Source organism: Pollachius pollachius (genome assembly GCF_949987615.1).
Source record: "Pollachius pollachius genome assembly, chromosome: 20".
NCBI classification, from domain to species: Eukaryota; Metazoa; Chordata; class Actinopteri; order Gadiformes; family Gadidae; genus Pollachius; species Pollachius pollachius.
This window is the reverse complement of record NC_136953.1, coordinates 11,722,447-11,750,201: the sequence shown is the minus strand read 5'-3', so window position 1 is coordinate 11,750,201 and position 27,755 is coordinate 11,722,447. Positions and strand designations below refer to the sequence as shown.

Genomic DNA, 27,755 nt, shown 5'->3' with positions numbered 1-27,755 from the left:
GGCCCATGATTCTGTAGTGAAGTATTATCCATGCTGTTGCATGTCCTCTCCACTAGATGGCAGTGAAACATGGTGTCAGGGTTGTCATAACTTCAAAAGCATTAAAAAGATCCGGGGCTTTAGTCACCGTCCCCCCACCCCCGCTCCCCGCCTGGTGTGGTCTTCCTGCTCCACCCTACACACCCCTAGACAGTGTTGGGAAAGTTCACTTTCTACGTGAACTAGTTCAAAGTTCAGTTCATGAATTTTAAAATGAACTAGTTCAGTTAAACGTTCATAATTTAAAAATTTGAACTAAGTTCACAGTTCCAAAAAATGAACTAGTTCATAGTTCTTTTTTTCAATATGTTGCTCTGAGCTATTCGTTTTTTTCGGCATTTTGAACATTGAGCCCCCTTTGAGGTTTGTCTAGGATTAAATAGAGTGGTTGAATCAAGTATCGTAGCTTAATTCAGTTTCTATCGTGTTTTATTGCACATTTAGCGCATTTTGTAAATCCCATTGATTTCTGTTGGAAGACTCAATGCTCGTTGGCCGGAAACGGAAAGGGGGGGTGTTCACGTTTGGTTGTAGTCTTTTCTCTCGGTTCTAGCCCTACTGATGAGATGGAGAACCGAGCGACAAGACTACAACCAAACCTGAACAGCCCCCCTTTCCATTTCCGGCCAAAAAGCAATGATTCTAGGAGGTATTCTAGTCCGCTGAGCTATCAGCCAGAGAGCTAACGTTATGGATTGTACATATTTATAATTCGAAATTCGTCTCAGCCTTTATACCACAGATACTCTAGGGTCTATAGCATATAACCGTGTTATCTGATTACAGTTTAATTCATTTTCCACAATTTAACAGCTCTCGTTTTGAAGAATAATCACCGTGTGGAAATTGCATTAAATGAAGGATACAATTTCGCACGTTGAGCACACGGTTGTGTGACTCGTTTATTTAGTTTTTGAAAACAGGAATCAAAACGTGCTGCAAGAGAACATATGCCGCATCGGGCTCCGCGTCATGAGAAGCTCGTAATCCTTAAAGGGACAGCGATCCCTGAAACACAGAGACAGTAAAAGACATGCCTAACACAGTGTAAAGAACAACACATAACAAAATACTGTAGGTGAATTATGTAACACTCACTACACATGTCCCCCCAGAATTCACCATCAGGAGAAAACAAAAACAAAACAGTCATCGCGGGGGCGGGCGTATTAACCGGCCACAACGGCTGCGTCGTACAGGAGGTCGAGGAGTCACAACTGTGGCAGGCGTCCCGCCATGACACGGGTATGAGGCCTGGAGTGTGGGAGTCCCGGGAGGGAGGGGAGCAGGGGGCAGGGGCAGAGCTGGAGGTCGTCCGCGTCGTGGGGGCTGAGCCAATTCAATGGGCCTGGCCACGTCCAAGTGAGCTGGCTTGAGGCGGTCAATGGAGAGTCGCTCCGGCCTGCCGCCCATGTCCACCACAAAATGTTTGTCCCCCGTCTCCAAAACCCGGAAAGGGCCCTCGTAGGGGGGGCGAAACGGTCCCCTTTGGGCGTCGTGGCGAATGAAAACGTAGTCAGCCGTCCGAAGCCCAGCGGGGATGTGCGACTGAGGGAGGCCGTGACGGGAAGTGGGGACAGGTGCGAAAAGCCTTGCATTGTCCAGTAGCGTGGACCGCTGGAGAGTGGCAGACCAAGGAACGGTGGTGCCAGGGACGAAATCCCCTGGAACCCGCAGCGGCTGGCCATACACAAGCTCTGCTGAGGAGGACTGTAGGTCTTCCTTTGGTGCAGTCCTGATGCCAAGCAGTACCCACGGGAGCTTGTCGACCCAGTTGCTGTCTTTGAGGCTGGCACGAAGAGCAGCCTTCATCGACCTATGAAATCGCTCACAGAGTCCGTTAGCCTGTGGGTGATATGCGGTCGTGTGGTGGAGTTTCACTCCGAGGCTCTGTGCGACAGCGTTCCACAGCTCAGAAGTAAACTGCGCGCCCCGGTCAGAGGATATGTCGGAAGGAGTGCCGAAACGGGCAACCCAGGTGCTGATAAACGCCCGTGTCATTTCGACCGACGCTAGCGACGTCAGTGGCACAGCCTCAGGCCAACGGGTGGTCCTGTCAACCATGGTCAACAGGTAGGTGAAACCGTGAGAGGAGGGCAGAGGGCCGACCAGATCCACGTTCACATGGTCAAACCGTCTCTCCGGCACCGGGAACAACTCCAACGGGGCTTTAGTGTGGCGGTGCACTTTGGCCCGCTGGCACTCAAGACAGGTGTTAGCCCAGTCCCTAACGTCCTTCTTGAGGCCGTGCCAAACAAACTTAGCCGCAACCAATCTCTGTGACGCTTTCGAACCTGGGTGGGAAAGACCATGGATGGCATCAAAAACTTTTCGTCTCCATCCCGTGGGAATGATTGGGCGAGGACTGCCTGTGGAGACGTCACACAGGAGCGTGGTGCCGGCATCGCTAAAAACCACATCCTCTATTTTCAGCCCTGTTGTCGAGGTCCTCAGGAGTTGCACGTCTGGGTCTGTGGTCTGGTCCGCTGCAATGCGGTTGTAATCCAAACCAAGATGGACTGCTCCTACCACAGCCAGTGACAGGCAGTCCGCCACCTGGTTGTCCTTACCGGCAACGTGTTGTAAATCCGTGGTGAACTCGGAAATGTAGGACAGATGACGTTGCTGGCGGGCGGACCACGGCTCAGCCACCTTGGCCATGGCGAAAGTCAGCGGCTTGTGGTCGACAAAAGCGGTGAAGTGTCGACCCTCCAACAGGGAACGAAAGTGTCTGATGGCGAGGTAGAGACCAAGCAGCTCCCGGTCGAAAGTGCTGTACTTCTGCTCGTTGGGACGCAACTGACGGCTGAAGAAGGCAAGTGGCTGCCAGGCCCCGCCCACCCACTGCTCGTAGACGGCACCGACAGCGTAGTCCGAGGCATCCGAGGTGATGGCGATGGAGGCTGTGGGAGAAGGGTGTGCCAGCATGGTGGCGTTCGCCAGGGCTGCCTTAGTGGCAACAAAAGCCTTGTCCCTGCCCTCAGTCCACTCTACAGCGTGCTTGGGCTTACCTTGCAAGGCCTCATGCAAGGGTCGCATGAGCTGGGCGGCTCGAGGGATGAAACGGTGGTAAAAATTCACCATGCCGAGGAACTCCTGCAGGGACTTGACAGTGAGCGGGCGTGGGAACTGTGCGACCGCCTCCACCTTTGATGGGAGAGGGGCTGCACCGTCCTTAGTGACTCTATGTCCCAGGAAATCGATGGTGGAGAGACCAAACTGGCACTTGGCGGGGTTGACAATTAGCCCATGTTGGCTGAGCCGCTCAAAAAGCGTCCGGAGGTGCGCCAGGTGCTGGGATTTGGACGTGCTTGCCACTAGGATGTCATCCAAGTACACAAAAAGAAAAGGCAGCTCCCGCAAAACAGAGTCCATGAGGCGTTGAAAAGATTGAGCTGCGTTTTTAAGGCCAAACGGCATCCGCAGGAACTCAAACAGACCAAACGGCGTGATCACTGCTGTTTTGGGAACGTCCAGTGAGTGTACAGGCACCTGATGATATCCCCGGACAAGGTCCACCTTGGAAAAAATCACCATACCAGCCAGGTGGGCCGAGAAATCCTGAATATTCGGCACTGGGTACCGGTCAGGCGTCGTTGCCTCATTTAGCCGCTGGTAGTCGCCACACGGGCGCCAGCCGCCGCCGGGTTTGGGGACTATGTGGAGGGGTGAGGCCCACGGGCTGTCGGACCGGCGGACTATACCCAGGCGCTCCATGTTCGCAAACTCAGCCTTCGCAACGGCAAGCTTGATCGGGTCGAGGCGCCGAGCACGGGCGTAGACGGGTGGACCAGTAGTGGCGAGATGGTGCTCCACACCATGCTTCACGGCAGACGCAGAGAAAGTAGGCTGAGTGAGGGCTGGGAAACCGGCAAGTAGATGGTGGAAGTCATCTGAGGTGGAGAGCATGCTAGACAGTCGTATGGAGTCAGCCCCGCTGGGCGTGCACGCATAGGAACAAAACGTGACGGCGTCAATCAAACGGCGGTTCTTTACATCCACCAACAGTCCATGCGCACACAAAAAATCGGCGCCGAGGAGGGGAACGGAGACCTTTGCTGTAATAAAGTCCCAGCCAAACCGGTGGCCTCCGAAACACAACTCAATATACCTCGTTCCATAGGTACGGATGGGGCTACCATTAGCAGCTTCCATAGGGGGGCCGTGGCCATCGGTCACCATGTCCAAACGGGAAGCAGGAAGGACGCTCCTCTGTGCTCCCGTGTCGCACAGGAATCGCCGTCCGGAGATGCTGTCGCGGATGAAAAGCAGCCTGCCAGCACGGCCGACGCTCATGGCCACTACCGAGCGCCGGCCCTGATGTTTCCCAACCCGCCGTAACTGCATGGCGGACGGCATTTAAGAGCCTTCGGTCCAAACTTTGCATGGTAGAAACACATGCCTGAAGACTGCTGCGGGCCTGAAGACTGCTGGGGGTCAGAAGACAGCTGCCGACGAGAAGTGGTGGCAGCGATGAGCGTGAAGTCGTCCAATGTCACAGGAGCGATGTGCGCGGGAAAAATCGCGGCCACACAGTGCCCTTGACCCGCCAGGAAAAATTTATCAGCCTCCTCAGCCAGCCTCCGACAGTCAGTGATCATGGTGTTGGCCAAAGCAGCCCTCACTTGGGAAGGCAGCAGGAAAAGCTGAACAAAAAGAAAATCGGGTTCGTGCTCACCCATTAGTTCCAGCATACGGTCCATGAGCTCAGACGGTTTGCTGTCGCCGAGCCCTTGAAGTGAGAAAAGCCTGCTGGCTCTCTCAGCGTCCGACAGTTCAAATGTCTTTAACAGGTGGGCTTTGAGTGCCGCATACTTCTCCCTTGCCGGAGGATTTTTAAGGAGGCTCACCACTCTGGATGCTGTCGAATTTCCAAGAGCTGACACAACGTAGTAGTACCTCGTCGTATCCGCGGTGATCTCCCGCAACGCGAACTGCGCTTCGGTCTGGGCGAACCATGCCGACGCCGACGATTCCCAGAATTCGGGGAGCTTGAGAGTAACAGCGTTCGCGGTCATGGTCGTGTCGGTCGTGTCGTGTCCCTGGATACGTCCAGCAGACTAACGTCGGGGTCACCAGTGTGGAAATTGTCTTAAATGAAGGATACAATTTCGCACGTTGAGCACACGGTTGTGTGACTCGTTTATTTAGTTTTTGAAAACAGGAATCAAAACGTGCTGCAAGAGAACATATGCCGCATCGGGCTCCGCGTCATGAGAAGCTCGTAATCCTTAAAGGGACAGCGATCCCTGAAACACAGAGACAGTAAAAGACATGCCTAACACAGTGTAAAGAACAACACATAACAAAATACTGTAGGTGAATTATGTAACACTCACTACAACCGCGCCATTCGTTTCAATGGGAATCGCGCCGGTCTGTACTTTCAAAATAAAGTGTACATATTTATAATTTGAAATTCGTCCCAGCCTTCATACGACAGATACTATAGGGTCTATAGCATATAACCGCGTTTTCTGATCACAGTTTAATGTAACAGTAAGCTGGCAACACCGCAACTGCAAATTAACCTCTCAGGGATTACCATGGCAACCGGTCAAACAACATGGCGATCTGCGCGCGCATCCGCCGTGTTGATAAACAAATAACCCCCATATTGAACGAAGTTAAACCGAGTGAGCGTGCCGTTCACAGACACCAGAATGAACGAGTTCACAGTAACGTTCATCAGGCAGTAATACAGTACGTTCAGTTCACGTTCGCCCAAAATATGAACGAGTTCATGAACTATTGTTCAATGAACGCATTCAGGCACAACACTGCCCCTAGAACACACTGTGGCAACCCGTTTCCCCGATTGTCAGATACCCGGTAGGAATTACACAGAAAACAGGGGTTAAAGCCGCAGCCGGCGTTTATTTCCGCAGCATAAATAGTCTGTATACTCGTGCTAGGGTCTCCGTGAGCCTCTAGCTCGCCGGCGTGGTGCGGAATCCCTCCGTGTCACTTCCTCGTGGTGCGGACTCTCTCCGTGGCACTCCCTCGTGGTGCGGACTCTCTCCGTGGCACTTCCTCGTGGTGCGGACTCTCTCCGTGGCACTTCCTCGTGGTGCGGACTCTCTCCGTGGCACCTCCTCGTGGTGCGGACTCTCTCCGTGGCACTTCCTCGTGGTGCGGACTCTCTCCGTGGCACTTCCCCGTGGTGCGGACTCTCCGTGGCACTTCCTCGTTCGCCCGGTCTGGTGCGCCTTTTAAACCCGGCTTCTGGTCCTTTCCCTTCCTCCGGCCAGGTGTCCCTGATTGCGCTGATTGGGGGGAGAGACGTGGTGCTCTCTGTCGCCGGCTGGAGGTTGGCGACGGTAAACCAGGTCTACTGAGTGTCCTCGGACCCGCCCGGTCCGAGGTTCAGCGGCGGGATGCCACAACACACACACACACACACACACACACGCACACACACATACATACTATCCCCTAGGGCATTTCACACACGCTATCCACTAGTGCACTTAGCCCAGGAATCTTTTGGGCAGTTGCGCAACTGCTTTATCATTTGCGCCGGAACACGCCTCTGCTGCGGGGGAAAATCAGCTTTGCGCCGGGTGCAAACAAGCAACGATACATGCGTCGATGTAGAAAGGTGGGTGTAAGATAGGGCCCCTTATGTCTTGGGCAAAAGATCCACAGCGAATGCAGATCAGCAACTACCACCAATGACGAATGTCACTGTAGGACACTAAAGCGCATGAAACTGAGAAATCAATTACCGCATTATCACACAATTAAAGTACAAAGATAATATAAATATATTATAAAAAATATAAATTAAATTTATATTAATAACATGTCAGAATGCCACCGCCACTCCAACAATGGAAACAGAAATTGTCGGAGTGTTGGGACGTTTGAAAATAATGGAAGTGCCGCCACTTCAACAATTAGACGTCAATGTCGGAGTGGGGGTATGTCGGAATAGAAGGCGGTCCCCGTGCCGTTCAGACACCAGAATGAACGCGTTCACAGTAACGTTCATCAGGCAGTAATACAGTACGTTCAGTTCATGTTCGCCAAAACACTGCATTTCTAAAGTTCTTGTATGTATAGACTAAACTCAGATTCTAAGAAAACAAGTGCAGGTTGGTCTCAGCTTTTCAGGTCTGTTTAAAAAAAAACACTTACTCGACCTTCTGATCTAACACTGTAAAAGTTCAAATGCAAAACTTTTGACTTTGATTAACTTGGCATAGATTCATCTTACAACAGGCGTATTCTGCGATTATTGTGGTTTGTAGAAAAGTGATTCACAAAATCTCCAAAATCCAGGGCTTTTGCTTGTCTTGACTCTACAAAACTCCTAGATTGCTGAGTCAAACATCATCCATGGTAGATTTAAGGTAGGTCTTGACCAGTTTGAGAGTGGAAATGCTTCTTTCACAGTACACAGGTATGGCAATTGTCCCTTTGCATAACAGCTCATGGAATACCTCTTTGAATGGTTCAATGATCTTTGTGAGTTCCACAATATTAGAGGGCATCTGTTCACCAGAAGTGGACTTAAGAGCCAGACATAAATGTGTAAAGTCTCTGCAAGAAAAAAAAGAAAAAAAATGCAAATATGACAAGGGTGGCCAATGGGGTGGCCGGGATTCAGTCTAGGGTGGATCGGCCACCCCTGGCCACCCCCTAGCTCCGACACTGATTACTGGACGAACGACTACAGTGGGGTGAGGCTGACTTTTATAATTCTATAGGTATACATTGCAGGAATTGTCAGATTGATTCACTCATCAAGGGCATTGTTCAAATTAATGAATTTATGTGCCACAATTCCCCCCAGCTAAATAAAGATAAACCTGAAAATAATTGTTGCTGCCAAAGATCAAAGTGAAAGTAACTGCTAAAACCATGTTCCTAAATCTTGGTGTAGTTATGGACTCAGAGCTAAACTGTAATAGCAACATTAGGATTACGATTTTTTTTATTGCCATTAATGCAGAACATAGTAGGAATTTGTCTCAACGTTCCAGTGTGTGTGTTTAACAAATATTGTTTATGGTTTAGGAGCAATACATCTCTCATCTGCTTGCGTGTTATGAGCCAACTTCAGCCCTTTTATTTCATTTCTGTGTCGATCAAGAACACTCTTTTTTCTACGGTCAACACGATGTTGATTTGGAACCTTCACAGACACATAGTTGACTAGCGCTGGCCGAGTTTGTGCTCCCCAATTACGCACCAGATCCCCGCCTTCAGCGAAATGATTGAACAGCGTGCCTGTGTGCATGTCATCGGGAGTGTGATGCTTCAACCAAAACAGCAGTATATGTAGGTGTATCTGTCTGAATTGCTCACTAACGCACGTAGTAGACTCAGCGTAATCCCCATCCTAAATTTCTCCCACCATATGCGCTGTCATCAGCACAAATGATCTGTCCCTAAAAGTTAAAATCCACCGTCCCCCTTGGCTTTTTTTTTACAACTCGACCGCTGTCAACATCCTAAATGTCCAAGTAGATATTCCATCAGATGATTCCCTAAAAAAGTGAAACTTTATCCCGGCTCATCTGAGAAAACTGATAGATAGTTACCGTCGTCATGACTCTTCATTCCGATGGTTCCTCCGGTGTTGATAACCAGTACCCGAACCTCTCCCCTAAGGCCATGCGGCATGCCGTTTCCCATCGCGTTGGGGAGGCTGTCCAGAGACCCCGCGTGGCTGGGTTTGAGATTAGACAAAGCTCGAGCGGGTGAAGTCATGTTTTCGGAGATCATTGTAAACACAAAATAGGGTCTACGAGTTCACAAGTCTTTGTTACAGGTGCACAATTCCTTTTGCTACAATCAGGGGCGTAGGAATGAGATTAACATTGGGGGGGACACATATCGGAAACCTGACAGATCCGTTAATGGTTTGAACAGAAATATGTCATAAATTAACTACACTGAAAAAATTCACAAATAGATTTTATTCTACTAAAAAGATACATTTGTAAATGTAAAGGAAAACACATTTTGAATGGCAGTAATGAACTGATGAATATCAAATCAATTCTTCAATTGCACGCTCAATCATCCAATCATCCTTGGCTACAATCATTGCAGCGCAGTTGGTGCAAAACACATTCGCACACCCGTGTTTCATAATCTGAGAACATGCCCAAAATGTGTGCATTCGTAAACCCAAATGTGAGCTAATGCATCAGAAGTTGCACATCTGTGAAAAGTTTCCTCACAAATAAAATGATATAGAACGCTATGTTGAGTCCGCGCCACCAGTTGTTATTAGCGGCGGAATTAGTCGCGCGGTGCTGCATGCGTGTGTGTGTGTGCGTGTGCGTGTGTGTGTGTGCGTGTGTGTGTGCGAGTGTGGGTGTGTGTGTGTGTGTTGCGCTGGAGCAACGGGAGCAGAGAGAGCGCGTGGGAGCCTATACGTCAGAGATAACTAAAGTAGCTCTCAGGTTCAAAAAGGTTGGTGACCCCTGCTGTAGACATTAAGGTAAGAGCCTAACTGCGTTCACACCAAAAGCTGTTAAAGATACAGCTCATATCGCAGAGACAGCGCGTGGGAGCCTATACGTCAGAGAGAACTAAACCCACGGGGAGGTCTAGCAGCTCTAGCGCTAGAACGCGCTGTTTACGTCACGCACGTGGAGATGCGTCCGTTGATCGCCCCGTAAAGCGCGCAGTGATATTTTGTCTACGCATTAAAAGTTGTCGGAAGCGGTTGAAAGCCGTGTGTCAGTGTGTGCACCCAGGGCCGTAGCACCAAATTCGGGGCCCTGTATACAAGAGGTACTCATGGGCCCCCCCCCTGAATTCCCCCTACCAGCCCCCTGCGCAGAATTGTTGAGGGTGGGGGGGGGGGGGTGGATGGACAATTGTTGCCGAGGGGGGTGGAAGAACAATTGTTGTGGGGGGGGGGGCTGGTGGAAGAACAATTGTTGACAGGGGGGAGGGGGGGGACAAAATTTTAGTATTGGCAAAACCGGTGGTAATTTTTTATTTTGAAGCGGCAGTTGGATTCGAGCAGTTGTATCGATGGACTTGTGCTCGCTCATTAAAATGCTCATTGAACATAGTGAACAATATAATTTCATTTGTGAGGAAATATTTCAAAGATTTGCAACTTCTGATGCATTAGTTCACATTTGGGTTTACGAATGTACACATTTTGGGCATGTTCTCAGATTATGAAACACGGGTGTGTGAATGTGTTTTGCACAAACTGCGCTGCAATGATTGTAGCAAAAGGATTTGTGCACCTGTAACACAGATTTGTGAACTCATTGACCCTATTTTGTGTTAACAATGATAGAAAAAATATTTGCGACTTCAAATTTACCTGACTTTAGTGTACGCATTAAAAATCTGCAGTTACAGGTGCTTAAGACTTTTGCTACAATAATACCTTCATAGTAGGGTGACCAGATGTCCCGCTTTGTGCGGGACAGTCCCGCATTTCCATAAGTTTGTACACGTCCCGCAAATTGAGACGTGCCCCGCGTTGTTTTTGAAATGTGTGTTTTATAATCTGGCATTTATCAAATAGCTGTGTGCGGAGACAGCAGTGAGGGCTGTCATCAGGGAGCGGGCAAGCTGTTTGATCATATCAATGAAACTGGTATGCGGACGCAGGTTAAGGGCACGCCCACCAACAAGAAACAATGCCAGTCCAAGGCGATCGCCTAGGGCGTAATTTCACGTAGAACTGGACTGCCCACATTGTCCCGCACAAACTTAGTCTTCGTCCCACATCTGGTGAATTGGGATCTGGTCACCCTAATGGGTGGTGAAGTCAAGTCAAGCAGGAAGGCCAGCCTTGTGTACAAGCCCATAACTTGTAGGACTGATGAGTATTTAATGTAGCTGTACAGCTTTAAAGCTATCGCTCACGCGTTTTATCGCTCCTATCGCTTTGTCGCTCATGTCTAATAGAAAGTGAATGGGCGTTTATCGCTCAAAACGCTTTACAGCTTTTGGTGTGAACGCACAGTAAGGGCCCTATCTTGCATCCAGCACAATTTACTTTCTACACTGACTTATGTGTCGTTGTTAGTTTGCAACTGGCGCAGAGCGTTCTTTTCCCTCCACCGCCACGCGTCGGTAAATTAGGGAATGATCTTGCGCCCCATGGGAGGTTCTGCGAAAGGAGGAGGCGTGTCGTGGAGCAAACGTTCCCTGGTGCTATTTTACAGTTTCAGAAAACAATTCCGCCAAAAACCAGGAAATACCTGGTTTAAAGTTATTTTAAGGGCGCATGCATAATGTTGCTTGTGCACCTCACGCATACACTTCGCTTCTCTCATCTACCTAGCCACACATTCTTGGTAAATTATTTGGGAAAGAACAGCTGATACAGCAGTAATAAGTTGTACTTTTTAAATCAGTGCATGTGCAAAACACCGTACAGCAAACACATATTTTCTTGACCCAGACATCGTGTACAAGCCCATAACTTGTAGGATTGATGAGTATTTAATCGTGAAAAAACATTGTTTTACCGCAAGTGAGTTTTAAAAAGAATGAATGAATGTGGGCGCGTGTGTGTGTAGGCCTATGTGTAAAACAATTAATGATGTATATTAACGGGGGGACACATGCATATTAGGAACACAAGTCGATAACGATAATGCATACAATACTGGTAAGAAACGATGTTTGTTCATGTATTGCGTATATCATTAAATAGAACCACAGTTACCGCATATCATATGTGTGTTAAGTTTTCTTTGCTGAAATTTATTGGAGGATTCAGTATTTCTGAAGTTGTGGAAGAAATACTATTCCATGTGTGAATTAGGGCATATTATTTGGCCATAAACTGAGCCATTTGAAGTTTGAATTTCATGTGGTCATGCATCGGTCTCATCGGAGACTGCAAACGCACTCTCAAAATATCGACGTAGTTTCAGTAGCAGCTGAAGTATTAGTAGCAGCTGAAGTATTAGTAGTAGCTGAAGTATTAGTAGTAGTAGCTGAAGTATTAGTAGTAGCTGAAGTAGTATAAGCTGTAGACTGGGCTTTCGAAGAGACTCAGCTAGGCTACATTTTGAGTGTAACATTTGGATGAAACACCCTCTCAATTCCTTTTCAAGAATGGGGAAGCCTCAACTTTCAATATGTGTGGTTTCTGATGACTCGGAATTATTTTTATTTGCCAACTCTTGGAGATAGCCGGCCTTAATCACATGAATGAAAGTGAAAGAGACATTCTGCACAAACTTAGTCTTTGTCCCACATCTGGTGAATTGGGATCTGGTCACCCTAATGGGTGGTGAAGTCAAGTCAAGCAGGAAGGCCAGCCTCCACATTCGGTGCGTAACCATTACCTGTGACCAGGGGTCCCCCACACAGTGCCACAGGGCACCAGGGCGCCCGCAAGGACAATATGAGGCGCCCGCACGCCTGTTCTAAAAATACCACAACTCATTCTTGAACGACTCTTTCTCACCTTTTTTAAGTGTCTTCACATGGATGAGTATCATTAATCATTAAAGGGGAAAATTATACCACTGGGTGTGATTAGCCTCGAAACGGCTTGTAAAGCTAATCACACTCACACCTGTTGGTATATTATGTCCCCTTTAATAATAATATATAACTATATTTAACTAAATAACAAATTTGTTATTTCAAAAGAGTTTATCAAACTGGGTGCTTCGTATGACTCAGTACCCATGAAGTAGCTCTCAGGTTCAAAAAGGTTGGTGACCCCTGCTGTAGACCTTAAGGTAAGAGCCTAACTGTGCGTTCACACCAAAAGCTGTAAAAGATACAGCTCATATCGCTCTTGCGATTTTGCTTTTCCATTTAAAGGAGTCGCGCTTTTTGCCTACCACACGCTCGTAGTTGAGGCAAGTGCTGCTGCTGCTGATGCCGAGCCACAAAAACACAAGATAGTCATACGTTAGGTCAATAGAAAAAGAATAATAGGCATAAATACATGAAACGCTGAATAACTAATTAATGGAGTGATTGCTTGTATGCTAGATTATAGCTTAGTTGATCGCTATCGTGTGTGTGTGTGTGTGTGTGTGTGTGTGTGTGTGTGTGTGTGTGTGTGTGTGTGTGTGTGTAGTATTGTGTATTATGGAAAAGGTCTGCTCAAGGGGAGCATTTGTGCAAGGCAGACAAACGGCAAACTGACAAATCAGAAATAGATTTTTGTGCAGTATCTCCCTGCTTCTGAAATGCGCGCACATCTCCACCAACCGCTCGTCCGCTGGTTTCCTTCAGCATTCCACTGTGCGACCATCCCTGTTCGTAATGCCGATTGCGTATGCCCTCATACATTGTTGAAATCATATGCTGGATGCTTTATTCTTTCTATGTGTTTTTTAGTTAATGATCGGGCTATAATAAGACCACGTTAGCTATGCAATCGCGGACAAAGGGGACAGTGGTTGGTTGAAACCGGGACATTTGAGCTCGGGACACGCAACTCAAAATCTCACGCACCATGATGAAGGAACAAAATGTGTGGTGGGAACTAGGATCAAAAGTTATCGCATATGTTTACTGGGACCCACGCCGGCGAGAGACATCTACATTCCAATTGGCTGGTGGTCATTTACAGCCGAAACGCTACTAGCTCATTTGCATAGAGTTGAGCTGTTTTCAATTCTCAATAACAGCTTTACAGCTTTAAAGCTATCGCTCACGCGTTTTATCGCTCCTATCGCTTTGTCGCTCATGTCTAATAGAAAGTGAATGGGCGTTTATCGCTCAAAACGCTTTACAGCTTTTGGTGTGAACGCACAGTAAGGGCCCTATCTTGCATCCAGCACAATTGACTTTCTACACTGACTTATGTGTCGTTGTTAGTTTGCAACTGGCGCAGAGCGTTCTTTTCCCTCCACCGCCACGCGTCGGTAAATTAGGGAATGATCTTGCGCCCCATGGGAGGTTCGGCGAAAGGAGGAGGCGTGTCGTGGAGCAAACGTTCCCTGGTGCTATTTTACAGTTTCAGAAAACAATTCCGCCAAAAACCAGGAAATACCTGGTTTAAAGTTATTTTAAGGGCGCATGCATAATGTTGCTTGTGCACCTCACGCATACACTTCGCTTCTCTCATCTACCTAGCCACACATTCTTGGTAAATTATTTGGGAAAGAACAGCTGATACAGCAGTAATAAGTTGTACTTTTTAAATCAGTGCATGTGCAAAACACCGTACAGCAAACACATATTTTCTTGACCCAGACATCGTGTACAAGCCCATAACTTGTAGGATTGATGAGTATTTAATCGTGAAAAAACATTGTTTTACCGCAAGTGAGTTTTAAAAAGAATGAATGAATGTGGGCGCGTGTGTGTGTAGGCCTATGTGTAAAACAATTAATGATGTATATTAACGCGGGGACACATGCATATTAGGAACACAAGTCGATAACGATAATGCATACAATACTGGTAAGAAACGATGTTTGTTCATGTATTGCGTATATCATTAAATAGAACCACAGTTACCGCATATCATATGTGTGTTAAGTTTTCTTTGCTGAAATTTATTGGAGGATTCAGTATTTCTGAAGTTGTGGAAGAAATACTATTCCATGTGTGAATTAGGGCATATTATTTGGCCATAAACTGAGCCATTTGAAGTTTGAATTTCATGTGGTCATGCATCGGTCTCATCGGAGACTGCAAACGCACTCTCAAAATATCGACGTAGTATCAGTAGCAGCTGAAGTATTAGTAGCAGCTGAAGTATTAGTAGTAGCTGAAGTATTAGTAGTAGTAGCTGAAGTATTAGTAGTAGCTGAAGTAGTATAAGCTGTAGACTGGGCTTTCGAAGAGACTCAGCTAGGCTACATTTTGAGTGTAACATTTGGATGAAACACCCTCTCAATTCCTTTTCAAGAATGGGGAAGCCTCAACTTTCAATATGTGTGGTTTCTGATGACTCGGAATTATTTTTATTTGCCAACTCTTGGAGATAGCCGGCCTTAATCACATGAATGAAAGTGAAAGAGACATTCTGCACAAACTTAGTCTTTGTCCCACATCTGGTGAATTGGGATCTGGTCACCCTAATGGGTGGTGAAGTCAAGTCAAGCAGGAAGGCCAGCCTCCACATTCGGTGCGTAACCATTACCTGTGACCAGGGGTCCCCCACACAGTGCCACAGGGCACCAGGGCGCCCGCAAGGACAATATGAGGCGCCCGCACGCCTGTTCTAAAAATACCACAACTCATTCTTGAACGACTCTTTCTCACCTTTTTTAAGTGTCTTCACATGGATGAGTATCATTAATCATTAAAGGGGAAAATTATACCACTGGGTGTGATTAGCCTCGAAACGGCTTGTAAAGCTAATCACACTCACACCTGTTGGTATATTATGTCCCCTTTAATAATAATATATAACTATATTTAACTAAATAACAAATTTGTTATTTCAAAAGAGTTTATCAAACTGGGTGCTTCGTATGACTCAGTACCCATGAAGTAGCTCTCAGGTTCAAAAAGGTTGGTGACCCCTGCTGTAGACCTTAAGGTAAGAGCCTAACTGTGCGTTCACACCAAAAGCTGTAAAAGATACAGCTCATATCGCTCTTGCGATTTTGCTTTTCCATTTAAAGGAGTCGCGCTTTTTGCCTACCACACGCTCGTAGTTGAGGCAAGTGCTGCTGCTGCTGATGCCGAGCCACAAAAACACAAGATAGTCATACGTTAGGTCAATAGAAAAAGAATAATAGGCATAAATACATGAAACGCTGAATAACTAATTAATGGAGTGATTGCTTGTATGCTAGATTATAGCTTAGTTGATCGCTATCGTGTGTGTGTGTGTGTGTGTGTGTGTGTGTGTGTGTGTGTGTGTGTGTGTGTGTGTGTGTGTGTGTGTGTGTGTAGTATTGTGTATTATGGAAAAGGTCTGCTCAAGGGGAGCATTTGTGCAAGGCAGACAAACGGCAAACTGACAAATCAGAAATAGATTTTTGTGCAGTATCTCCCTGCTTCTGAAATGCGCGCACATCTCCACCAACCGCTCGTCCGCTGGTTTCCTTCAGCATTCCACTGTGCGACCATCCCTGTTCGTAATGCCGATTGCGTATGCCCTCATACATTGTTGAAATCATATGCTGGATGCTTTATTCTTTCTATGTGTTTTTTAGTTAATGATCGGGCTATAATAAGACCACGTTAGCTATGCAATCGCGGACAAAGGGGACAGTGGTTGGTTGAAACCGGGACATTTGAGCTCGGGACACGCAACTCAAAATCTCACGCACCATGATGAAGGAACAAAATGTGTGGTGGGAACTAGGATCAAAAGTTATCGCATATGTTTACTGGGACCCACGCCGGCGAGAGACATCTACATTCCAATTGGCTGGTGGTCATTTACAGCCGAAACGCTACTAGCTCATTTGCATAGAGTTGAGCTGTTTTCAATTCTCAATAACAGCTTTACAGCTTTAAAGCTATCGCTCACGCGTTTTATCGCTCCTATCGCTTTGTCGCTCATGTCTAATAGAAAGTGAATGGGCGTTTATCGCTCAAAACGCTTTACAGCTTTTGGTGTGAACGCACAGTAAGGGCCCTATCTTGCATCCATCACAATTGACTTTCTACACTGACTTATGTGTCGTTGTTAGTTTGCAACTGGCGCAGAGCGTTCTTTTCCCTCCACCGCCACGCGTCGGTAAATTAGGGAATGATCTTGCGCCCCATGGGAGGTTCGGCGAAAGGAGGAGGCGTGTCGTGGAGCAAACGTTCCCTGGTGCTATTTTACAGTTTCAGAAAACAATTCCGCCAAAAACCAGGAAATACCTGGTTTAAAGTTATTTTAAGGGCGCATGCATAATGTTGCTTGTGCACCTCACGCATACACTTCGCTTCTCTCATCTACCTATCCACACATTCTTGGTAAATTATTTGGGAAAGAACAGCTGATACAGCGGTAATAAGTTGTACTTTTTAAATCAGTGCATCTGCAAAACACCGTACAGCAAACACATATTTTCTTGACCCAGACATCGTGTACAAGCCCATAACTTGTAGGATTGATGAGTATTTAATCGTGAAAAAACATTGTTTAACCGCAAGTGAGTTTTAAAAAGAATGAATGAATGTGGGCGCGCGTGTGTGTAGGCCTATGTGTAAAACAATTAATGAATGCGGGCGCGCGTGTGTGCGTCCATCTGTTTAAATACACACAAACTAAACACGTAACACATAATACAGTCCATGGCAATGTATATTAACGGGGGGACACATGCATTTTAGGAACACAAGTCGATAACGATAATGCATACAATACTGGTAAGAAACGATGCTTGTTCATGTATTGCGTATATCATTAAATACAACCACAGTTACCGCATATCATATGTGTGTTAAGTTTTCTTTGCTGAAATTTATTGGAGGATTCAGTATTTCTGAAGTTGTGGAAGAAATGCTATTCCATGTGTGAATTAGGGCATATTATTTGTGCATTTACATTTTGAGTGTTACATTTGGATGAAACACTCACTCAATTCCTTTTCAAGAATGAGGAAGCCTCAACTTTCGATATTCGATACTCTCGGAATTATTTTTATTTGCCAACTCTTGGAGACAGCATGAATGAAATGGGAAGAGAAATTCTGCAGACTGTGAACTGTCTCACCGGGTCACATGTCAAAATTACTATTGAGATTTAGTAATTTACTAAAAATACCTTGACTTTAGTCATGATGCTTATTGAATGCAGATGAGGTCCATCTACTGGCAGGTCCCGGTATAACCAGTAGAAGACTGTGGTTGTACTTGGCACCTTTACCAGGAACTGCTAGCTTTGCTTCATTGTTAAACAATCAAAGTTAAAACTTTACATTGAAGGTAGGAGCCGATGACCTGATTTGACACTGCTCTACCTCCACTCGGCTGGTTACTGATATTAATAATCAATAAGCATTAAGATATTGGGCTGTTTTAGTGCTAAAATGTGAGGTTCGGACTTAAAGTGATTCAAAAACTCTTGTCCCCACAGAATCCATCTCAGAGACGACGGCATCCATGGCCCTCTGGAAACCAGGTGAGTACACTCTGGAAGAATATTTTGGAACTCAAGAAAAGACAAATATGACCTTAAGGACACTATTTTAACCGTCTGAAACGCAAGTGAGAAGCGCAAAACGGAAGTAGCTTTGTGGGCGGGGCTCTGCCGCTGTTGCTATTATACCGGCGGATAAATGACTTTTGTGCCCGACGCAATTCTAAAAAGGGTTGCCCTTAAGTAGCCTAATTACCCGTAGGTGTGGTTTGGGCGTAACATGCAATAAACCAATGAGAGTTGGCTACCATCTCCCATCCCCTTTAAGAGCCATGAGCGTATTTGAACCTGAAGAGTTGATATTTTGACAGCGCGTTTACAGTCTCCGATGAGACAGATGAATGACCACATGAATTTCAAACTTCAAATGGCTCAGTTTATGGCCAAATAATATGCCTTAATTCACACAAGGAATAGCGTTTTCTTCTACAACTTCCGAAATACTGAGTCGCCATGTAAATTGCGGCAAAGAAAACTTAACACACACATGATATGCGGTCCTGTGGCCATAACTGTGGGTCTATTTAATGATATGCGGAAATACATTAACACACATCGTTTCTCACCAGTAGGGGAGAGCCGGGTCGATTGAAACAAGAAAGATTCAAAGATGACGTTACGTATACAAATAATTTCATCATGTGATCAACAACGCACATGTGTTTTTGTCACGACTTAGAGCGGGAATCAATTGCAGATCGAAGGATTTATTCACAAACAGCCCAGCAGGCAAATCAGATTCCAGGTACAGGCAGGGTTCGTAAACAGGCAGGCAGGCAGACAGGTACAGACGGTACAGGTACGGGCAAGAGATCCAAAACCGATAGGCAGAAGACTTAGCCCAAAACAGGCAGGGTTCAAAACCGGGAAGAACAGTAAACTATAACTTCTCTTTAAAGAGCTTCACGCTAGTCTCACTCACGTGGCAGTCAGGTAGCAAACAGTACATACCGTGACGATCTGACAAAGTGAACAGAAAGGGCAGTGTTTAAATACTCCACCAATCAATACCAAATGAGCGACAGGTGAACAGAGAAAATGGAGGGAAACAAATAAAGGCAGAAAGTTGCCCAAATAAGGACATGGGTGTTACTCCGGGCACATGACCAACACATGGCTACAAACATGAACAAAGTCCAGAATTATCACACTCCCACAGGTAGGGAGAGACAGGGGCGTAGGAATGAGTTTAACATTGGGGGGGACACATATCGGAAACCTGACAGATCCGTTAATGGTTTGAACAGAAATATGTCATAAATTACCTACACTGAAAAAATTCACAAATATATTTTATTCTACTAAAAAAATACATTTGTAAATGTAAAGGAAAACACATTTTGAATGGCAGTAATGAACTGATAAATATCAAATCAATTCTTTAATTGCACGCTCAATCATCCAGTTTTTTAGAATAAGAAGCGGTGACAAGACGCTGTGTTGCGCTTTCAAAATAATAATTTTTAGATGTAATTTTTAGGTGGGACAGATGCGCCTGTCTCCAATGTTGGAGGGGACACGTCCCCTCCGTCCCCCCCGGTTCCTACGCCCTTGGGGGGAGACAAAAAACAACAGTCCATACGAGAATCCTGACAGTATTCTCTTAGTTCCAAGTGTAATTTAATACATATGTTGGATGATCGCGCTGTTTATTAACTTTGAACGTAAATTGACATTTGTTTCAAATGCCCCGCCTAGTCGGGACGTTTGAAACACATGTGCGGGACAAATGAAACAGCATATTTTAAACAGAAACTATTGACCTTACTCTTGTTTTTATGTAACATACCGGACAACATACTAGTGTACTCGTCATTGCTAAAATTTCACATGATCTCTCATAATATAAATAGGTCGAAAAATATGTTTGTCCTGTGCGTAATTGTCAAGATGCACATTATGATTAAAACTCACCTTTCTTCTTTCATACCAGTTGGACGACTACATTTTCATTTAAATTACTTATTTCCCTGTCCTAAGACATGTTTAGGGATACACAGTTGAACATCCTGTTATTTATTTCAAACAAAATGGTGACGTGTGAGACGTTTGAAACAAGTGTTTCAATCGTCCCGACAGCGACTACTGGCACTTAAACCAACTTCATAACTCTGATATTGCACACTTTAGGACATGTTTGGTCAGTCTTGCATGCTGGACGTAGTGACGACATTTGACGTGAAAGACTTGCGTGGTTTTTGAGGAAATCGCTGTGTTTCAATCGTCCCGTGTTTCAATCGAACCGGCTCTCCCCTATTGAATAAATTATCGTTATCGACTTGTGGTCTAAATTGCATGTGTCCCCCCGTTAATGTACATTGCCATGGACTGTAATATGCGTAACGTGTTTAGTTTGCGTGTGTTTAAACAGATCCTTCATGAATGATTTGTACATGTAACACTTACACCTCAAGGCGTTTGAATGTGCAGTAGTTGTGGTGTTGCTGGCCTGTGTGTCCTGGCCACGGGGAGCTACGGAGGACCTCCGCAGTTTCAAGGATCAGCTCAGTGACTGTCTGGAGGACAAGGACTACCAGGAGCTTCTGGACATCAGTATCCATGGCCTTCCCCCTGCCAAGACCCCTCGGCACGTGGTGGTCGTGGGCGCCGGTATGGCCGGCCTGACCGCTGCCAAACTGCTGCAGGACGCGGGACACCAGGTAACCGGTCTCAGGTAACCATATTGGGTCCTAACATCGGCTGCTGAACTGCTGTTGAACATGGTGGTTATGACAGAATTCGATAGGCCAGGGCTGTTTGCTTAACACATTCAGACCGGATCACGCATCTGTGCGTGTTTACCTTTAAGACCGGATTGCGCATCAATGCGTGTTTACCAATGTTGCTCCGCGCAGTCGGTACAAATGGGTTAACCCATTTGTACCGGCTGCGCGGAGCAACATTGTATCTACTAGATACAATGTTGCGCCGCACAGCAGCCGGTACAAATGGGTTAATGATACAACTCACAGTGAGGGGAGACATAATCTATTATTTAGCATGCTTTATTTGGCATGGCTTGGGTGCAGGAAGATTATGGGTTAAAAGTACATACACTCAATGAATTAGAATATTTTTGAAAAGTTAATTAATTTCAATAATTCAATAATTCAAGTGAAACTCATATATATGATATAGATTCATTACACTCCTCAATGTGAACTATTTCAAGCCTTTATTTGTATTAATCTAGACAATGGCTTCAAGCTCATGAAATACAGAAATTCAGTATCTCGGAAGATTTTGAAAAATATTTTTAACACGGAAATGTCGGCCTTCTGAAAGTACGTTCTTGTATTTGCACCCAGTACGTGGTTGGGCATCCTTTTGCATGAATTACTGCATCAATGCGTGGGGTAGATCAGCCTGTGGCCCTGCTGAGGTGTTATGGAAGGCAAGGGTGCTTTGATAGTGGCCTTCAGCTCGTCTGCATTTCTGGGTCTCATGTCTCTCATCTTCCTCTTGACAATACCCCATGGAATTTCTGTGGGGTTAAGATCAGGCGAGTTTGCTGGACAATCAAGCATGATAATCCTATGGTCGTTAAACCAGGTATTGGTACTTTTGGCAGTGTGGGTAGGTGCCAAGTCCTGCTGGAAAAATTAAATCAGCATCTCCATAAAGCTTGTCAGCAGAAGGAAGCATGAAGTGCTCCAAAATATCCTGGTAGACGGCTACATTGACTTGATTAAACACAGTGGACCAACACCACAAGGCGACATGGCTCCCCAAATCATCACTGACTCCCCAAATCACCACTGAAAACTTCACATATGGAAACTTGGAATTTGTGTTATTTTTCTCCTTAGCTGAGGTAGGGAAGACGTTTCTGATGTTGTCTCTGGTTTAGGAGTGGCTTGACATGAGGAATGCGACAGTTGTAGTAGCCGTTGTCATTGATACGTCTGGGTGTTCATTTCCCTTTGGGTGTAATGAGTCTACATAATATATAAGTTTCATAATTTTTTTGAACTATTTAAAATTAATTAACCTTTTAACAATATTCAAATTTATTGAGATGCACCTGTACATACAGTGGTAAGAATATGTTTATGCACCCATACTAAAGTTAACTAAATAGAGGAATAATTAATAATCTTTTGGAATTCGATCTTAATGTCTTAATTAAACAAATGAGGAAAAATCCAACCTTTAAGGCCACCAATTTTCTTAGTGAATGAACGAATCTGCCTGCCTTTATGGGAATTTAGCATAGGGGATCCTAAACTTATGCACCCTGTATTTTAATGAAGAACATTTATTTATTTACAATACATTATTCGTACATTTGTGTGTGTGTGTGTGTGTGTGTGTGTGTGTGTGTGTGTGTGTGTGTGTGTGTGTGTGTGTGTGTGTGTGTGTGTGTGTGTGTGTGTTGTAGGTGACGTTGCTGGAGGCTAGTGGGAGGGTGGGGGGGAGGGTGGAGACCTACAGACACCCGACAGAGCACTGGTATTCTGAACTGGGATCCATGAGGATCCCCAGCTCCCACCAGTAAGTTAAGCAGTCCTACCCCAGACCCTCCTGCTTTTTGTCTCTCTCTCTCTGCCTGTGTCTCATTCTCTGTGTCTCTCTCTCTCTCTTTCTCTCTGTGTCTCTGTGTCTCTCGCTCTCTCTCTCCCTCCCTCCCTCCCTCCCTCTCTCTCTCTCTCTCTCACTCTCCCTCTCTCTCTCTCTCCCTCCCTCTCTCTCTCTCTCTCACTCTCCCTCTCCCTCCCTCCCTCTCTCCCTCTCTCTCTCTCTCTCTCTCTCTCTCTCTCCAGTATAGTGCTGTACTACGCTAAGATGCTGGGTGTGGAGCTGCGTCCGTTTGTGATGTATGACCCCAACACCTTCTACCTGGTCAACGGGCAGCGTGTGAAGACCGGGGCAGCAGACAAAAACCCTGCCCTCCTCAAATACAACCTCAAGGGGAACGCCCTGTCGGCTGATCAGCTGCTGGATCAGGCCTTGGAGACGGTCTGTAGCCATGGACCGCCTGCTCCTAAAAATGGCTGCCAAAACCATACAGATACATTAGAAACAGAATGATGTGGTAACAAAATATGTGTGTGTTTTTGGTGTGTTACTGTGTGTGTGTGTGTGTGTGTGTGTGGGGGGGGGGGGGGGGTGCAGGTGAAAGACACAGTGAGACATGAAGGATGTGAGGCTGCCCTTAAGAAATATGACCAGTATTCTGTCAAGGTAAATATATAAAAAATATATGAATATATATCTATATATCTATATATATATATATATATATACATATGTTTGTATATTGCATTCACAGCTTTAGTTCCTGTCCGTTCAGAGTGGGTGTTGAACTTGTCTCCCATTATGGCCCGTTATTAGTCAGAAAATGAATAAATCATTCAGTTTAAGTCATTTAAAAAGCATAAATACCAAACATTTCTGTCAGAAATTTAAATATTTTGATTCATTGATCATTGAAAATGAAAGTTAATGTGTGTGTGTGTGTGTGTGTGTGTGCGCTTACGTGTTTTTCAGGGTTATTTGGTACAAGTGGCTAACCTGAGTCCGGAGGAGATAAGGATGATAGGAGACCTGCTGAATGAGAACAGCCTGATGTACACCGCCCTGACCGAGATGCTCTACGATCAATCAGATATCAACGACCAAACTGAGTCAGTCAGACTGTCCTCACTCATTCACCCCCACAACCTAACACTTAAGAAACTAATTCATTTTGACAGCACTAATATATACAGTGGGGCAAAAAAGCATTTAGTCAGCCACCAATTGTGTAAGTTCTCCCACTTAAAAAGATGAGAGGCCTGTAATTTTCATCATAGGTATACCTCAGCTATGAGAGACAAAATGAACAAAAAAAAAAATCTAGAAAATCACATTGTCTGATTTTTAAAGAATTTATTTGCAAATTATGGTGGAAAATAAGTATTTGGTCAATAACAAAAGGTCATCTCAATACTTTGTTACATGCCCTTTGTTGGCAATGACAGAGGTCAAACGTTTTCTGTAAGTCTATACAAGGTTTTCACACACTGCTACTGGTATTTTGGCCCATTCCTCCATGCAGATCTCCTCTAGAGCAGTGATGTTTTTGGGCCTTCGCTGGGCAACACAGACTTTCAACTCCCTCCAAAGATTTTCTATGGGCTTGAGATCTGGAGACTGGCTAGGCCACTCCAGGACCTTGAAATGCTTCTTACGAAGCCACTCCTTCGTTGCCCGGGCGGTGTGTTTGGGGTCATTGTCATGCTGAAAGACCCAGCCACGTTTCATCTTCAGTGCACTTGCTGATAGAAGGAGGTTTTCACTCAAAATCTCACGATACATGGCCCCATTCATTCTTTCCGTCACACGGATCAGACGTCCTGGTCCCTTGGCAGAAAAACAGCCCCAAAGCATGATGTTTCCACCCCCATGCTTCACTGTAGGTATGGTGTTCTTTGGATGCAACTCAGCATTCTTTCTCCTCCAAACAGGACGAGTTGAGTTTTTACCAAAAAGTTCTATTTTGGTTTCATCTGACCATATGACATTCTCCCAATCCTGTTCTGGATCATCCAAATGCTCTCTAGCAAACTTCAATTGGCCCGGACATGCACTTGCTTTAGTAGGGGGACACGTCTGGCACTGCAGGATTTGAGTCCCTGGCGGCGTAGTGTGTTAGTGATGGTAGCCTTTGTTACTTTGGTCCCAGCTCTCTGGAGGTCATTCACTAGGTCCCCCCGTGTGGTTCTGGGATTTTTGTTCACCGTTCTTTTGATCATTTTGACCCCACAGGGTGAGATCTTGCGTGGAGCCCCAGATCGAGGGAGATTATCAGTGGTCTTGTATGTATTCCATTTCTTAATAATTGCTCCCACAGTTGATTTCTTCACACCAAGCTGCTTACCTTTTGCAGATTCAGACTTCCCAGCCTGGTGCAGGTCTACAATTGTGTTTCTGGTGTCCTTTGACAGCTCTTTGGTCTTGGCCATAGTGGAGTTTGGAGTGTGACTGTTTGAGGTTGTGGACAGGTGTCTTTTATACTGATAAGGAGTTCAAACAGGTGCCATTAATACAGGTAACGAGCGGAGGACAGAGGAGCCTCTTAAAGAAGAAGTTACAGGTCTGTGACAGCCAGAAATCTTGCTGGTTTGTAGGTGACCAAATACTTATTTTCCACCATAATTTGCAAATAAATTCTTAAAAAATCAGACAATGTGATTTTCTGGATTTTGTTTTTTCATTTTGTCTCTCATAGCTGAGGTTTACCTATGATGAAAATTACAGGCCTCGCTCGTCTTTTTAAGTGGGAGAACTTGCACAATTGGTGGCTGACTAAATACTTTTTTGCCCCACTGTATCTGTGTCATTTTCATGTAAATGCGATTAGACGGCATCGCGGTTTCAGAGGCGGGATTTGGGTAGAGGTGTTGATGACATAGCAACAAGAGTAGTTCTAACTGGAGAGACGGTGAAATCCGCGAGCTGCTGACCAGCATGGGAGAGAAGGTGATGCAGTTACCTTTAAGGAAGACGGTGAAAGACGGTGCGATCTACGAGAAAGTAGCAGAGGAACTTGCATTACGAGGCTTTCCCCTGGATAAAAAATCAAGTGGTCAGCAAAATAAAGAATATGTTTGCGTTTTTGCACTTGTCAATAGTTAATCGCGTTTGTAGCCTACACCCAGAGGTAATCTACTCATTCTTGCATACGAGTGGCTTGATTAAAAATTATTCGAAAGAGGTCTCCGTGCCCAATAGTAGTCCCGCCTACTCCAATGAATCAAAAAAGCCGGCTCCTTGATGAATGCGGGATATACCCCCTCGGTTTTACACAGGTAAGACAGAGAAATTTTGACATCTGCCAAGCAGCGACTGTACCTGCTTGGCAGTGTAAAAATGCCTAATGTAACACAATTCCCGCAGAATTGTTTACTTCCTGTGGCGACTAACCTATTTGAAGACGTGTGCAGAAAACCAGAGTTTTAGGCAGATTTAGTTTTGATTAATCACAGCAAATTGGGTGATTATTTAGTTAAAAAAATTGTATTGATTGCGAGCTCTAACATATATATTTATCCATTGTCCTTTCAGGTATTTCGAGGTGGTGGATGGCTCAGATCGTCTCCCTCAAGCCTTGAATAACGTCCTGGTTAACCCCGCCCAGCTAAACTCTCCGGTCAAACAAATCACCCACTCAGACACTGGCGTCGATGTATTTTACCTGAAGGGTAAAGACTCAGTTCAGACCAAGCTGTCTGCTGACGCAGTCCTGGTCACGACCACTGCCAAGGCAGCTTGCTTCATAGAATTTGACCCCCCGCTGACCCCAGGAAAGAAGCATGCGCTGAGCAGCGTTCACTATGACAGCTCCACCAAGATCATCCTCACCTTCAGCAGAAGGTTCTGGGAGGAAGATGGCATCAAGGGGGGGAAGAGCATCACAGACCGCCCCTCTCGCTTCATCTACTACCCCAGCCACAGCTTTCCCCAGAACCCTGACATCGGCGTGCTGCTGGCCTCCTACACCTGGTCTGACGAAGCTCTACTCTTCCAGGGCCTGGGGGATGAGGAGCTGAAGGAGGTGGCCCTGAAGGACCTGGAGCTAATCCATGGGAAGCAGGTCTGGGACCTGTGCACGGGGGTGGTGGTGAAGAAGTGGAGCTCTGACCCCTACAGCCTGGGAGCCTTCGCCATGTTCACTCCCTACCAGCATACTGAAATCGCCTCTGAGCTCTTCCAGGCCCAGGGAAGGGTTCACTTCGCTGGGGAACACACCGGCTTCAGTCACGCCTGGATTGAAACAGCCATGAAGACGGCCATCAGAGCTGCCAAGAACATCAACGACCAGCTTCAAGACAGCTTCATGTCCACTGATAGAGAAGAGCTCTGACTCCAACACCACGCTTCAAGACAGCTTCATGTCTACCGCTAGAAGAGATCTCTAACTCTAACACCCCAGCATTATTTTGTTATAAATCACATATATTGAAGCCTGAGAAGATAGTACCTTCATGCTAGCAGTACTAGCTCTTTATTTGCATGTGTAAGCCTTTAGAACAAATCTAAAACTAAATTGGTGTCTGCTATGAATTCTAAAGGTAATGATAATCGACCAATCTGAGACTGCAGCCTACATGCATGCAATATCCTAGCTATGCACCTATTACGTCACCTTTCCAAGTACTGTTACTTAACATAATAAGACACAGCCCATCTGGCAATGTAAACATTGCACTTTTCAATGAAACATACAGATGATTATTGAACAAATGTTGTCCTTTGTGATTATCAAAATCAACAAACTTTAACCAAAATTACCAAAACTGCCCAAATATTGGCTTGTATAAGTATCTCATTGAATGCGCTGTCCAAATCACGAGTACTCGTTTTGTGTTTGCACTTTTTTTTTTTTCGTTGCACAAAGAAATTCTGAGTCAGTTTCCGCCAATGTACGAAGACTAAGGTCCTTTCAAGCCTCCTTTAATAAAAAATAAATGAACAAAATGGATGTTTAATAAATAACTACATCTGGATATTGATTTACCTTGTGTGACCCTGTGTGACCGTTGATACTAGAGCGGCACATTATCCTTCTTAATCCTTCTTCCCTTTCAATCACGAGTTGAAGCCGTCTGGGGTTGAGGTCAGGGTTTTGGGAAGGCCATTCTGAAAGCTTGATTTCCACTTGAGCCATTCTGAAAGAGCTAGGATGTGTAATGTAATGGTCCAGCCAAAGTTTCCTATCAACCTGTGG

At 45.6% G+C, this 27,755-nt stretch overlaps 1 protein-coding gene across 1 annotated transcript; it reads left to right on the top strand.

Moving 5' to 3' along the window:
- The first annotated feature begins 7,699 nt into the window (after positions 1–7,699).
- Positions 7,700–27,493, top strand: LOC307091026 (L-amino-acid oxidase-like). The gene is given in 9 exon segments (XM_079757857.1): positions 7,700–7,724; positions 17,981–18,025; positions 20,474–20,703; positions 22,425–22,537; positions 22,807–23,002; positions 23,159–23,227; positions 23,534–23,670; positions 26,093–26,876; positions 26,878–27,493. Coding segments are annotated over 8 exon segments (1,617 nt in total). The 5' UTR covers positions 7,700–7,724; positions 17,981–18,006; the 3' UTR covers positions 26,947–27,493.
- The last annotated feature ends 262 nt before the right edge of the window (positions 27,494–27,755 follow it).